The sequence below is a fragment of the Saccopteryx bilineata genome, chromosome 11 (assembly GCF_036850765.1).
Source record: "Saccopteryx bilineata isolate mSacBil1 chromosome 11, mSacBil1_pri_phased_curated, whole genome shotgun sequence".
Classification (NCBI taxonomy): domain Eukaryota; kingdom Metazoa; phylum Chordata; class Mammalia; order Chiroptera; family Emballonuridae; genus Saccopteryx; species Saccopteryx bilineata.
Window position 1 is genome coordinate 44,707,918 of NC_089500.1, and position 15,140 is coordinate 44,723,057.

General features: G+C 42.3%; 1 protein-coding gene across 6 annotated transcripts in view; it reads right to left on the reverse strand.

The window, feature by feature from the left end:
- The window catches only part of OSBPL1A (oxysterol binding protein like 1A), a 264,920-nt gene that overhangs the window by 109,557 nt on the left and 140,223 nt on the right, over positions 1 to 15,140 (reverse strand). For 5 of the 6 annotated variants that reach the window (XM_066246326.1, XM_066246325.1, XM_066246324.1 and 2 more), the window contains one exon: positions 13,656 to 13,818. The exons of the other annotated variant lie outside the window; for it this stretch is intronic. In XM_066246326.1, the coding sequence (XP_066102423.1) occupies positions 13,656 to 13,818 (163 nt within the window). The remainder of the gene's footprint in view (positions 1 to 13,655; positions 13,819 to 15,140) is intronic. 6 annotated transcript variants of the gene reach the window in all.

Consider the following 15,140-nt stretch of genomic DNA (forward strand, 5'->3'; position numbering starts at 1 on the left):
TTCATTTTTAGAGAGGAGAGAGAGAGACAGAGAGGAGAGAGAGAGACAGAGAGGGAGAGAGACAGAGAGAGAGAAGGGGGAAGGAGCTGGAAGCATCAACTCCCATATGTGCCTTGACCAGGCAAGCCCAGGGTTTCGAACCGGCGACCTCAGCATTTCCAGGTCAACGCTTTATCCACTGCGCCACCACAGGTCAGGCAAAATGGGAATTTTTAATAAACAAGAAGTTTAAAGATATTATTATCCTTCAGAATCATCTGGTTCTCAAGTTCAGTCAATTTAGCTTTAAAAGTATATCTTAAAAATTCACTCACTCAACATTCGAGGAGACACTAGTATCTATGTAAACACAATAAATTAAAAATTTTTTTAAAAATTCACTCACTCAAATATTTGAACTAGCATGTGCCAGAACCTACATCAGTTGCTGGGGACGCAGAGTTCCTCACAGCATTTACTACTGTGTGGTTGAGCGGCAAGGCCAACAGGACCCAGGAATCACACAAACAAGCACAACATTTCAACTCTAGGAAGTACCATGGCACTAGGGTACATAGAGAAACTATAAAAGCAAATACAAGATCAAGTCAAAAGAGTCAACTAGGCTTCCATAAAGAAGCCTCTGACTCTTGAGAAAAGGTCAGAAGGATACATGTTCACCACAGATAGAAAGGGAGAGAGCTGAACTTCCTATTCTCACTTAAACTGCTTTTATTCAAACTCATGTCATCTTTCACCTAGGACAATGGTCAGCAAACTCATTAGTTGACAGAACCAAGTATCAACGGTACAAAGGTTGAAATTTCTTTTGCGAGCCAGGTTTTTAAAACTTAAACTATATACGTAGATACATTCCTTATCGAGGTAGCGCCCGCACGTGGTGTTCTGAGGAAGAGCCACACTCAAGGGGCCCAAGAGCTGCATGTGGCTCGCGAGCAGCGGTGTGCCGACCAGGGAACTAGGGCATTAGCAGCTTACATCAATCTTTATTCCTAAAACACTAATACTCTACTACAACGTGAAATCCCAAGTAGGGACCATGTCTTATTTTCTTTGAATTCTTAAGTCTCAGGATGATGCAAGCACATTACAAAAATTCTAAATTTTTACTAAAAAAAAAAATACTAATCTTTAACACTCTACATATTTGTATCTGTGGTCTCTCTACTACCTATATGCTAAACTTCAAATTCTTGAGCAGAATCTTGTAACAAGACTCATGACAAGCTGGTCCTGAACTACCTTCTTGGCTTTGACTCATCACTACCCCTGTGCATCCAAAACATTCCCCTGCTCCAGTCATGGTACAGTTCACAATGTTTCTGAAAACTCAGTCTCTACTTCTGAACGTGCTTTTTCCCCACAGAGAATAATATCCTCTCCCCATCTCATCTGCTGGGTGGGAGAACTTTCTATTGACTCCCCAAAACACACCTCGAATGTCATTTCTGATTCTTTCTACAACTTCTCAAAGCAGATAGCCACTTCTGCTCTGAATTCCTGTAATATTCTTTATGTACCAATTAGTAGTACTTACTCATTCACTTGTCCAGCAAATATTGATTCAGCAACTCATCCTTTGTCTGTCTAGCACTATTGGTAAGGCTAGGAATACATCCCTCCCCTCTCTCAGGAGCTTACAGCATTTTAATTGTGGGAGAACAACAAACAAATGAATGCATTATGTGAAAGGTGCTATTTCCTTTTAAAGGCAAGAAAAAGGGACAGAAGATGGCACAGTGAAGGTCTCTCTGAGCAGCAAAACACTGGAAGTGAGGGAGTGAGCACTGTGGAAACTGGGGATAAGAGCGTTCCCGGCAGAGGACGTAATAAAAAGCAAAGGTCTGAGGGTGGCAAGTTCAAGAACAAACACTGAGGTCAGAGTGAGAGAAGAAAGAGAGGACAGACGACACAGGCAGATCCCAGAAAGGTGGCAGAGGGCCAGATCTTCTAGGACTTCGGTTTCTACTCCAGCCAAGAAGGAAAGCCTTTGGTTTTGTGTGGAGAACTGACACAAACTGATTCATATGCAATATGATCACTCTGAAAGCGATGTTTAAAATGCTGTCAGAAATAAGGGTGCAAGCTGAGAGCAGTTAGAAAGCTACTGTCATAAAACCCAGGTGGGAGGTCATAGGGGCCGGGGTCTGAGTGATAGGGCAGAATTATGAGACGTGGTCAGATTCCACTGTATTCTGAAGGCAGAGTTGAATCTGAGAGCATCTGCTGATGGACTGAATGTGGCTACGAGACAAAGAAAACAGAACAGTCTGTGGTGGGTTGGTCCAAGGCTCTCAAGCTTGGCTGAAACTTCTGGAAAGATGGGTCTTCCATCTGTGACAGCACCGAGGGCTGCAGAGGAGGCAGGCTTGTGAGCAGAAGTCAGGGGTTCTCCTTTGAACAGTTTATATATGAGACATTTAGGAGATGTTATTAGACATTTAAGTGAATAGGCCCAGTAGAGAGACATAGTCTGAGACTCAGGGGAGGGCTGGGGCTGGAGACACAGAAAACATTTACAGCATGGGACAAGATGAGGTCGTGTAGGCAACGTTACTCCAGCTTTACTGTCCATATGAATCACCTAGGAATTTGAGGGGAAAATGCAGAATTTTTATTCACCAGCTCTGCCTTTAGGTTCTAAAGGGGGCCTTCGGTTCTGCATTTCTGACACACTCCCAGGCGATGCTAACGCTGATGTTCCTGAGACCTCACTCTGAGTACAAAGAATCAGCGAAGTGTAGAAGAAAACGAAGTTCAGTGTCTGCACCCTCAGATACTATAATATCTAAAGGTGGAAGGATGCAAAAGGACCACACAGGAAAGAGAAATAAAATCAAATGCCAGTGGAAGCCAAGTAAGGTAAGTGTTTTATGATGGAGGGAGTAATCCACAACTTCAGGAGCTGGTGAAAGATCAAGAAAGATGAGAAAGGACCACTCAACGAGGCAACGGAGTATACGACAACAGTGACCTACTTAGTCAAGAGCAAGTGCTGCGAAAGGTGAGAATAAACATAGAAATAGAGGGTATTCAGGAAAGAATAATAAAAAAATGACGTAGGATCAAAGTTATTTTTATAAGAGACATCATTTTTTTTAAATTAATACAGCTAATGGGGACAAGGAATAACTGATCACCTGGGAGAGGAAAGGAACTGTGTTCATGTCCTTCCGTAGGTCAGAGGTTATGCCATGCCAGGCACAAACGGAGCAACTGGCTTCTGTTAGGGACAGAACATTTACCAACATAAAGCCGAGAAGGCAGAATATGTGAGTACATACTCAGGTCTGTGGGAGCTCTGATTCGAATGGAAACACAAGGAGCTGTTCAATGACATAATGTCCTCCGATGCAGCAGAACAGAGGAGAAGGTATTAGAAATTTTAGGTGAGATAAGTATGAAATAGCATTTGCAAAAGGCACTGATGACAGCCCTGGCCAGGTAGCTCAGTTGGTTAAAGCATCCTCCTGTGATGTCAAAGTTGCTGGTTCCATCCCAGGTCAGGGCACATACAAGAAACAACCAATGAATGCATAAATAATAAATAAGAAGTAAAACAACAAATCAATGTTACTCTCTAAAATTAATAAAAAAATAAAAGAAAAAAAATGTTAAAGGAACTGACCAGAAAAATGGAGTAAGACTGCTGAGTGCAAAAGGGCAGAACAGAAGTTAACAACCACAGGCTCAAAGCAAGACCTGCCCGTGTGGCCTCGGGTGTGTCTCCAGCTGACCTGGTCTGCTGAGGGCTGACAGGGAAGGGTGGGCAACAGAATGGGAGTTTGCCAGGTGAGTACAGCACAGGGGGAAAAGGCAGTGGAGTGATTATACGGTGCACACCACCTAAGCCTTGTAAAGAGGAAGTGAGGACAGGAGTGCAGCGAGGGACAGCGAAAAGAAGGAGTAGATGTCATGGTGTGGTCAAACAGATGTTGGGATCAGGGTTTTAGAGGGAGTGGGTCAAAAGACAGGAGTCAGATTGTAAGATGTATGAAACTGAGGCAAACTCTGGGGTCTGATATTGGGAGTGAGCAGGGGCAGGGGCAGGGGCAAGGCCAGGGGCAGGGGCAGGGGCAGGGGCAAGGCCAGGGGCAGGGGCAGGGGCAGGAGCTGGAGGAGCAGATCCCCTTCACATTCCATTGGAAGCATCTCTCTGTGCCTTGGTCTTTTCTCCTTGACCAACTACAAAACCCCCAGTTCAGGAACTGGGGCTTATCTACACCGGTGATAAGCACCTGACACCCAGTGGGCACTCAGTGACCATGGCTGCCTAATGCAGTCCTCTCAGTGCTAAGGACAGTACAAAATGCACAAGGTTTTGCAATAAACATTTAATGGTGACAATAATTTAGTCAATAAAATCATTTTAGAAAAGGATGAAGACCTCAGAAGGTCAACCCAAAGCCTAAAGGATAAATTACATTTATCAGGGTTTGCCTCTAACATACATACGAGTAATCTGCTGAGTAACTTTTAATGCTATAGACACAAAAGTAGGCTAAGAGTTCCTGCTACTTCCCAGCTTTCCTTCAGATTGTTGAACCATGTATCACATACGGAAGGGGTTTAGAGCAGTTGTATTCCGGAGCACTAAACTGGTTGTACAGCACATCAACTGGTCAACCTGTTTTGCGCTGAGCAAGGAAGGAAATACGAAAGTTAACACAACAAGCTCTCTGCCCTTAAGGGGCATGCAATGTTGTTGGGGAAATGAAGAAATACACAAAAAGTGATGACAAGTAAAAGGGCAAGGACAGGCAATAATGGCCAAAAAAAGGGTGGGGGTGAGGACAAGAGAGAAATAAGCGCTGGAAAGACAAAGTGAGTGAAATCGCCAAGTACTAAGCAGGTCCACGCTATAGAAAAGACACAGAGAAGAGGCCCAGGTAAGAAATGCACAGCTATTTCAGAAACAAACTGTGGAAGGAGTGAAAACCCTGGACTTGGGAACGTAAGGAGTAGCGTGCACAGTGTCCACCTAAACAGCTCAGATGTACTGCTGCCCTCTCCCCAACAACACTGACCACTGAGGTCAGATTCTGTACCTTCCATATGCATAACGTCAGTATAGATGTAACTACTTCTCTCAACCATTACCAAATATACTTATTGGCTTAAACTTTATTTGACACAGGTCATAACTGTTTCTGTGTTACTGTTTTCAAGAAAAAGCCAAAATTGTTATAGTACCACCTACCATTTTGAAAGTTTTGATTTGAAAAGACATAAGCACCTACCCTTGCAACTGCTGAGAAATGCTAAAACCGGCTTCATCTTCATGACATAATTCTCTTGGTTTCACCAATCTACACTATTGAATTACATGCATTATTCATGCGTATTTTGGCCAAAATTGTACTAAGAGGAAAACCTAGCAAGAAAGATTTTCTTGAGCAACTGATCTCAACAGGTTTTTAAAAAGGAAAATAAAGAGATTAAGAAAAACACTTACATTTTGAAGTTATAATACTGAAAAGGCAGATATTTTCATGAATCTGCTATCTCAGACCAGTAACTAAAGAATAACAGTTTTAAATTATTTACCGGTAACTGGTAATAACTATTCCAAACATAATTCCTTCGTACAGCAATTTTCAGCCAGTGTGGTGCACAATTTTGAAAACATGCAGTATCAGACTATTTAGTCACGGGCACTGACCTCTTTTCCCTTAGACTGTCAAACAAAAAAATGACCATGGTCAACACCACAACAGCTGTCCAGTATAAATGAATCAAAATTATACCTATTTTTTGGTCGGATCAGCAAAAAATATATTTTTGAGTGTGCCGCAGAATTTTTATAACTAGTTTATGTGCCATGAGATGAAGAAGGTTGAAAACTGCAGCCTTAGAAGATTACTAGAGTGTCATAAAGTCACGCACCTTTCATTTTCTCCCCATTAGCTAATTTTTCATTTACCCCTTTCTGCAGAATAGATCTCATAGCTCCAACTCAACTGTCCGTTCCTTGAGAACAACTTGTATCTTTAATACTCTTAACCCTACTCACTTCCTTTGTCACTGTCCCTCCTTTCCCACCTGGCATCTAACATGGTGTATACAGGTTGTATGAAATCAGCAAGTATTACTAATTCTCTTGTCCTTTTCATTAAATGTCAAAATATTTTCAGGGAAGACAGGTATATCAATGATATTTATTCAACAGCCTGCATTCAACAAACATTTAGAGAGAGACTGTGATTTTAGGCTAAGTACTTCAGGGATACAAATAGATATGGACCCTACTACCATAAAGAAACAAGCACAATACAATGGAAGAGCACACTGAGAACAGAGAAGAAGAAATTATCGTAATTCCACCTGTGGCGGGGCCACCAAGAGAGGAGAAAATTTAGAGCAGGGGTCCGGAACCTATGGCTCACAAGCAGATGTGGCTCTTTTGATGGCTGCATCTGGCTCACAGACAAATCTTTAATTAAAAAATGTTAAAAATATAAAACATTCTCATGTATTACAATCCATTCATTTCCTACCGCTCATGTTCATGGTTGTGGGTGGCTGGAGCCAATCACAGCTGTCCTCTGGGACAACACCAGATTTTTATTGGATAATGCTTAACATACACGGGTCGTTGTATGGCTCTCACGAAATTACATCTTAAAATATGTGGCGTTCACGGCTCTCCCAGCCAAAAAAGATTCCTGACCCCTGATTTAGAGATACTTGAGAGTTTTGGTAGGAGAAGAGAGGAGCATATTGTAAAGATGAAAATGAAAGGGAAGAATGTGATGGGAACATGTAGAAGGAACCTCTTTCTTCTTCCCTAAAGTGGTTCTTTCTACATATTTCTACACTATTTGCTGGCAGAATGAAATCTTTCCATAGAACTAGTTCATTTCTTTCTTTCTTTTTCTTTTTTTTTTTTGCATTTCTCCGAAGCTGGAAACAGGGAGGCAGACAGACTCCCACATGCGCCTGACCGGGATCCACCCGGCATGCCCACCAGGGGGCGATGCTCTGCCCATCTGGGGCATTGCTCTGTTGCAACCAGAGCCATTCTAGTGCCTGAGGCACTAGAGCCATCAGGCCATAGAGCCATCCTCAGCACCCGGGCCAACTCTGCTCCAATGGAGTCCTGGCTGCAGGAGGGAAAGAGAGAGACAGAAAGGAAGGAGAGAGGGAGGGGTGGAGAAGCAGATGGGCGCTTCTCCTGTGTGCCCTGGCCGGGAACTGAACCTGGGACTACTGCACGCCAGGCCCACGCTCTACCACTGAGCCAACCGGCCAGGGCCGAGTTCATTTCTTATTAAACCTTTGAATACATAAATGTTTAGCCTTTTTCTCAACAAGTGCTCACTAATAGTAATACAGAAATTTCACTTGACATAATCATTTTACCACCTCTTAAACACAAGCACAAAATGAGGACAAATGTGAGGATTCATCAGATTTACACCTTTTAAATCCTTTTACACAATGAAATTACACTATTTAGTGTGGAAGAAATTTGTTTTCCTTAGGGAGTTTTTGCAATCTTTAGTCACTCAGCATACAAGAAAAATAATTTTTAAATACTCAAGAGATTCCCACGGGGCTGGAAAAATTACATTACACTGCATGCTTGCATCAGGTTGGCCTCGCCCGCGGTGTGCAAGTTCCATTGATCCTGATCATCTGAAAAACTTAAAGGGATCTATCTGATAATAAGATGCAGGAAGTCATATGGGCTTTAAGTTGAAACAAAACCATTCTTTTATTTTAAAGGAAGTAAAACAAGTTGTCAGTAACTTCTAAAAAGATTAAGCATTTAGTGAAAATAATTTACAAATGTTTTAAGAGGAGTATCTAAAAACTTTTTTTCACATCTTTTAAATATCAAGATAGGCTTGATTTAATCTATTATTTTGATTCAGCAATTAAAAATAAGTTTTTTATAGATGTCTGATTGATCGTTCTTGCTTTAAAATTCATCAAGTACATTCATTCACATTGTGCAATCACTACCACTATAACTGCAAAAGTAAGACATGACTTACAAACCTATACAATACGGATGTACACAAAGTACAAAGTGAGAGTCTCCCATAATGCTCCTCAATTTTATTTTTTTTTACTTTTTCTTACTTTTTAAAATTTGTATTGACTTTATTGGGGTGATATTGGTTAATAAAATTACACAGGTTTCAGGTGTACAATTCTATAATCCATCATCTGTATATTATACTGTGTGTTCACCACCCAAAGTCAAGTCTCCTTCCATCACTAATTCTCAATTTTAACAGGTTTTTTATATCTATATGTAATTTTCTTTTGTTCTGCTCATTCTTTTTTTTTTTTTTTACTCAATTGTTGATAGATAGGTATTTTTTGACATTTTACTGCTCATATGTTTTTTTAAGATTTTATTTTTTGGTTTTAGAAAGAGGACAAAGGGAAAAGGGTGGGGGAGGAGCTGGAAGCATCAGCTCATAGTAGTTGCTTCTTGTATGTGCCTTGATCGGACAAACCAGGGGTTATGAACCTGCGACCTCAGCATTCCAGGTTGACGCTTTAACCACTGTACCACCACAGGTTAGTCTATATTATTCATAATTTTTATCTTTTTTTTCCCCCTTCTTCTTAAAGAATACCCTTTAACATTTCAAATAATACTGGTTTGGTGGTGGTGAACTCCTCAAACTTTTTCTTGTCTGAGCAGTTCTTTATCTGTCCTTTGATTAAAATTAATAGCCTTGCCTGACCAGGAAGTGGCACAGTGGATGGAGCGTCGGACTAGGATGCGGAAGGACCCGGGTTCGAGACCCCGAGGTCACCGGCTTGAGTGCAGACTCATCTGGTTTGAGCAAAGCTCACCAGCTTGGATCCAGGGTCGCTGGCTCAAGCGGGGGGTTGCTCGGTCTGCTGAAGGCCTGCGGTTGGGGCGCATATAGGGGAGCAATCGATGAACAACTAGGGTGTTGCAGCACGCAGTGAGGAGCTAGTGATTGATGCTTCTCATCTCTCTCCGTTCCTGTCTGTCTGTCCCTGTCTGTCCCTCTCTCTGACTCACTCTCTGTCTCTGTAAAGAATAAATAAATAAATAAAAATTAAAAATAATAATAATAATAATAGCCTTGCTGAATATACTTGGTTGTAAGTCCTTGCTTTCCATCACTGAATATTTCTTGTCATTTCCTCCTAGTCTACAAAGTTTCTGTTGAGAAATCACCTTATTAAAAAATAAGCTTTAAACAAAACAGAGGTATGTATACTTTCCTTGTTCCTGTTTCCCTCTGTATCTGAGTGCCCGCTGTCACCACTGCACCTGAGGACTAAGGGAGCCAGCACGGCAAGAGCTCAGGATGTGAAGGGAACAGAGGACAAGACTGGTCTGGAGAGATAAGCTGGATCTCCATCATGTCAAGAGCCTTGAAGGAGTCTGAATTTTATTCCAGGTGCAATGAGGAGCCAGGCGAGAACTTTAGGCAGGGGGATGCGATGATGTGACAATGTGTCATTTGGATGCTGTGTGCAGAACCAAGTGTCATTTGGATGGTGTGCACAGAGTGAACTTCAGGAGGGCAGGGCTGGAAGCACAGGCGTGAGTTAAGAAGCTGGACAAGAGTGGATGCACATGTGATGATAATGAGAGCTGACATTTGTCAACTACTTCATTGTAAGTACAAATATTTATGAATTTATTTCTCACAATAATCTAGGACTTATCTGCAGATGAAGAAATGAGGCATGGAAAAGTGAAGTAACTTTCCACAGGGAATAAGAACTGGTAGAGAGAGCCGCCACATATCAGAGAGCTTCCAGCCTGGCACTCACACCCTTAGCCACTACGCTGTAGTAACAGAACGTAGAAGGGTTAAGGGTAAGATGTGAAAGTGGGAAGACAGATCTCCGTCGGGGTGTCACAGCTCAGGCGTGTGAATGTCACAAATCACTCCCATGTTCCGGCTTTAGGAGATGAACCAGGTGCCTTTTACCAAAATGAGGCAAACTTAGAAGAGGATGTGGTAGGAAGATCAAGAATTCATTTTTTATTTAGCAAGCTGACAGTTACCTACACCAGAAGAATTAAGATAAATTTGGGAATTGTGGTAGTCAAAAAATAGCCCCCAAAAGATGTCCACATCCTCATTTTCAGAGTCTGTGAGCATGTCATCTTATATGGAAAAGGATTCTGCAGATGTGACTTAGTTAAGGACTCTGGCATGGGAGGTGCACCCGCTGTAATTCCTAGCCTCCTCCCCAAAGAGAAGGAAGACCGTCAGATGCTGGGAGACACCACACAGCTGCCTCTGAAGCTGGCGAATGGGACCTCAAGCTGAGGAATGCAGGCAGTCTCCAGAAGCTGGAAAAGGCGTGGAAACACCCTCTCCTAGATCGGCAGGAAGGAGCACAGCCCTGCCAGCAACTCGACTTTAGGACTTCTGACTTCCAGGACTGTAAGGGAATACACCTGCATTGTTGAAGCTATAGCATTTACAGTAATTTTTTATAGCAGCAATAGGAAACTATTACAGAACTTTTAGTACTTAAAATGATGTAGCACAGTGGATAGAGCGTCGGACTGGGATGCGGAAGGTCCCAGGTTCGGGACCCCGAGGTCGCCAGCTTGAGCACGGGCTCATCTGGTTTGAGCAAAAGCTCACCAGCTTGGACCCAAGGTCGCTGGCTTGAGCAAGGAGTTACTTGGTCTGCTGAAGGCCCGTGGTCAAGGCACATATGAGAAAGTAATCAATGAACAACTAAGGTGTCGCAACGCGCAACGAAAAACTAATAATTGATGCTTCTCATCTCTCTGTTCCTGTCTGTCTTTCCCTGTCTATCCCTCTCTCTGACTCTCTGTCTCTGTAAAAAAATAAAAAATAAAAAAAAATAAAATGATGTGGTACTGACACTGTAGGAGGAAGAAATAAACAAAAACGTTCTGGAGCAGGCAAGGAGACGGGTGCCTGAACAAATGAGGATGGGATAGCTTCAATTAAGGGGGGGGGGACATTTCTTCTTTTGTAACAGAAGGGAAGGAGAAAGTGGGAATGGAGGCTGATGTGTAGAGACTGTAATGAGAAGATGAAGTCATTCCCAATTGATGGCTTCTATGACCTCAGTGAATTAAGGGCTAGGTCATCATACCAAATGATCCCCAAGATTTGCAGTATTAGTAGGAGTGGCCACAGCAAGGCTGATGATGTTCAGGCAATACAACAAAACTCGGGTGGGACAGTCAGGGCAGGGAGGAGCCAATGAACAAAGCCTGTCCCTGTCCTTCATTCCGTACAGCCTCGTGGAACACGCTCATTAATCTAGCACCTGGACCTAGCCTCAGGCTCCTTCTCAAGGCAGGAATCCAGCAGCCGGCAGGCAGTGTAAGCCAATCTGAACTGACACTTAAGATGAGATTTATCTGCCAATATTGACCTAGGGAGTACAGTTTTTTTTCTCTTCCTAAATGAGACAGTTGTGCAGATGAGTGTTAAAATATGAGCTGCCAAATGTCTATCAAGAAGAGAATGATTAAGAAAATTGGTAAATCATATCATGGACTTCCATGCAGCCTTTAAAAACAATGAGCTAGAGCTGCAGTACTGACGGCAAAGGTTTCCAAGACGCGGTTTCATGGAAAAGCAGATCCACAACAATTCTGCACCTAATCTCATTCATATTTTTTTTAAAAAAACCTGTATGTTAATATACACATGTACATGTCAATATTTTAAAAATGTATGGAAGAGAGTATGTCAGGCTGTTAATAAACTCTAAATAAGATTGCATAATTAGAATAAGGGATGAAGGGAAAATTTCCCTGAGTACTATATGTACTTTTACATTAAATTTTTTTATAACAAATGTTTTTTAAATGAATATTAATTTGTTTTTTTGAAGGGCAGAAAATTTGAGCAGCTGAAGTGTCTGGGTTTTTACCTTCAGACCTCCTTGTGTTTAATCTTCTAATCCCTGTAGGTGTTTCCCTTTTTAGATGCCGCAGGGACAGGGGAGTACAGGAGTTAACACCCCTGGGCTTGGCCCAGGGCAGCTGTGTACAAAGGCCACCCGCCCTCAGTCACGGTACACATTCCTGTCACTCAGCCCGCTGCTTTAAATCCTCCTCATCTTTCTCTTCCCAAGAGAAGTCACTCTTTCCACAACCACCATAACTAGGTGACATCATAATTACCATCTTTTCTCTAATTATCCCAACATCTGGCTATCAAAATTACTTTTTCCCTTTAGCTTAGCTCAGCTTCTAATAGTAATGTTCCTGTTTGCTCTGTTTGTTATATAATGAATCGCTTCTCCATCAGTCTACCAATGTCATCCCCCTAATCCTATATTAGGACATCATTTTCTTTAACTTCCTTAACCTAATCTCCTTTAGTTCTCACTTCTATTATCTCTCACTGTGCATCTGTTAATTTCCTATTATAAATTTGATTTTTTTTTTTTTTTGGACAGAGACAGATAGGGACAGAGAGACAGGAAGGGAGAAAGATGAGAAGCATCAACTCTTTGTTGCAGCACCTTAGTTGTTCATTTACTGCTTTCTCATATATACCTTGACAGGGGGCTACAGCAGAGCGAGTGACTCCTTGCTCATGCCAGTGACCTTGGGCTCAAGCCAGCGACCTCTGGGCTCAAGCCAGTGACCATAGGGCCATGTCTATGATCCCACACTCAAGCCAGCAACCTAGCGCTCAAGTTAGATGAGCCCACAACTCAAGCCGGTAACCTTGGGATTTCAAACCTGGGAACTCTGAGTCCCAGTCCAATGCTCTATACACTGTGCAACCGCCTCATCAGGCTAAATTTGATTTTTTAATTCCTTATCCACTGAGGTCTCCTAATTCCAAGGTCAACTTTTGAGAGAGCCAGTAATTGTATATGTTCGTCTAGGATATTAGCACTTAAATTTCTTCACATAATTAGCTGTTCTCTATCTCATGGATCTCCAACCACTGCTCTTTACCATGTTCCTTCCACACAACCCAGCCTCATTCCACCTCAGAAAATTCCTGTAAGGTCAGAACTACCTGGCAGTACCTCTCTCAAGTCCCTCTTGACTCTCCACATTCATTTCCCATTTTTTGCGTACCTAGGCCGCATCAGGCACTGTCTTAAACACTGTTTAAACATATGGACTCAATTAATCCTGACTCAATCTGCTGAAATGGATACTATAAAAACTATAATTATCCCCATTTTACATATGTATAAACTGAGAACCAGCAAGGTCAGGGAACTTGCTGAAGGTCACACCGCTGGCTACAGTCAGCGGCAGGATTCCCACAGGGCTCCCAGCACAACACTATGCTGCAGCAAGCATCTCTGTAGCTTTTACTCAGAAGATAGAGCGTCCTCTTTGAGGACAAAAATTCCACCTCTCTACCCTTAAACGTGTCACAGTGCCTGGAGCTAGGAGGTATTTAATGGTCACTGAATAAAGATAGCAAATTCAAGCAATTTTAATAACTCTCCATCCCACAGAGCATACGCCGTCAGCCTCAGTGATGACTTTCATTCTACACGTTCCGGCTCCTGGCTTAACAACGCAACATAAAACACAGGTAGTTTGGAGAGCTGTAGTGACACAGCTCCATCTGTTCAATCCATGAAACTCCAAGTGACATCCACGTTAAGATGACGTTTAGGTGGTGGACTTGGACTCACCAACAATACAGGCGGCAGGGTTCTAGAATTACCTGACAGTGCATCATAGAACTCGTCCTCACTAAGGACGCTGGGAGGTGGTGAGCCTTTCACCAGAGACTGCTCTAGTTCATGGTGTTCAGTGGCCAGGGTCTCCAGTGCTTCTGACAAAATTTTGTTTTTTTCTTGCTCTTGTTCCAATTTAAAGTTCCTCACCTGGAAGAAAACAGATGTATAAAAAAAAAAGACTTCAGAGAGACAGAGGATGGACTTAGAAGAATGTGAAAATTACTTGATTCTGATCCAATTCAACTGCAACGTCAGAAATGAAAACAGTCATGTTATATACACATGAATGAAAGCAAAATTACTAAGCTAATTCTGTTCTTCCCGTGGGGCTGTTTCTCACAACAGCTCAAGCAAATGAAAATAGATTAAAAACTAGCAAACATTGGCTCAGTGGTAGAGCGTCGGCCTGGCGTGCAGAAGTCTCAGGTTCGATTCCCAGCCAGGGCACACAGGAGAAGCGCCCATCTGCTTCTCCACCCCCCCTTCCTTCCTCTCTGTCTCTCTCTTCCCCTCCCACAGCCGAGGCTCCATTGGAGCAAAGATGGCCCGGGCGCTGGGGATGGCTCCTTGGCCTCTGCCCCAGGTGCTGGAGTGGCTCTGGTCGCGGCAGAGCGACGCCCCGGAGGGGCAGAGCATCGCCCCCTGGTGGGCATGCCAGGTGGATCCCGGTTGGGCGCATGCGGGAGTCTGTCTGACTGTCTTTCCCCGTTTCCAGCTTCAGAAAAATACAACAACAACAACAACAAAAACTAGCAAACAAATCCAGTGCAAATGATTGGGATCCTCATGTAAGAATATTAGCCGATTCAGAAATCATAAAACTTTTGAAAAATAGTATCTCTCTCAATATTAATCATGAAATGAAGAAGCCAGTGTCTGAACAAAAGAATTAAAACCGTAAGCAAATTTTTGAACAAAATAAATAAAACCATTATATTAAAATGTATACCACTTCAAAGCTTAAGATATAATCCTCCAGTTTACGTCCCAAATAGATGGTGTAGCAAATGAAACAAGCTGCCAGGTGATGCCATCTTTCAGGTGATGCAATCTTTTATCTTCATTTTAAAATTCCATATTCTGGTTTTGATTCCCTATTTTACCTTGAATTTAGTACATTAAAAAAATAAAAGATAACTTATAAAAAGAAGAAAAGGGAAAGCCTGCTTTCTTTCATCCCTTGAAGATACAAGTTATTTTTCCATCTGATCAAGAGTATCAGAACCTTTGCAATGAACTAAAACTTTCTAAAACTTAAGGTAACCTAATCCTCATAGAAGACACAGGCACTGGACAGGCAGTTTTATGTATTTCTGTATCAGAACTCTGGAAATCACAACCATTCCATAATTTTTTAATACCCAGAGTCCATCTGACACTTCAGACAGGAGGCAGCGGAGATGGGCTTTGCTGCTGTTACCCACTGTGTCAGCTCAGAAGCCCCGTTCTTAGCTTCCTCACCTACAAAG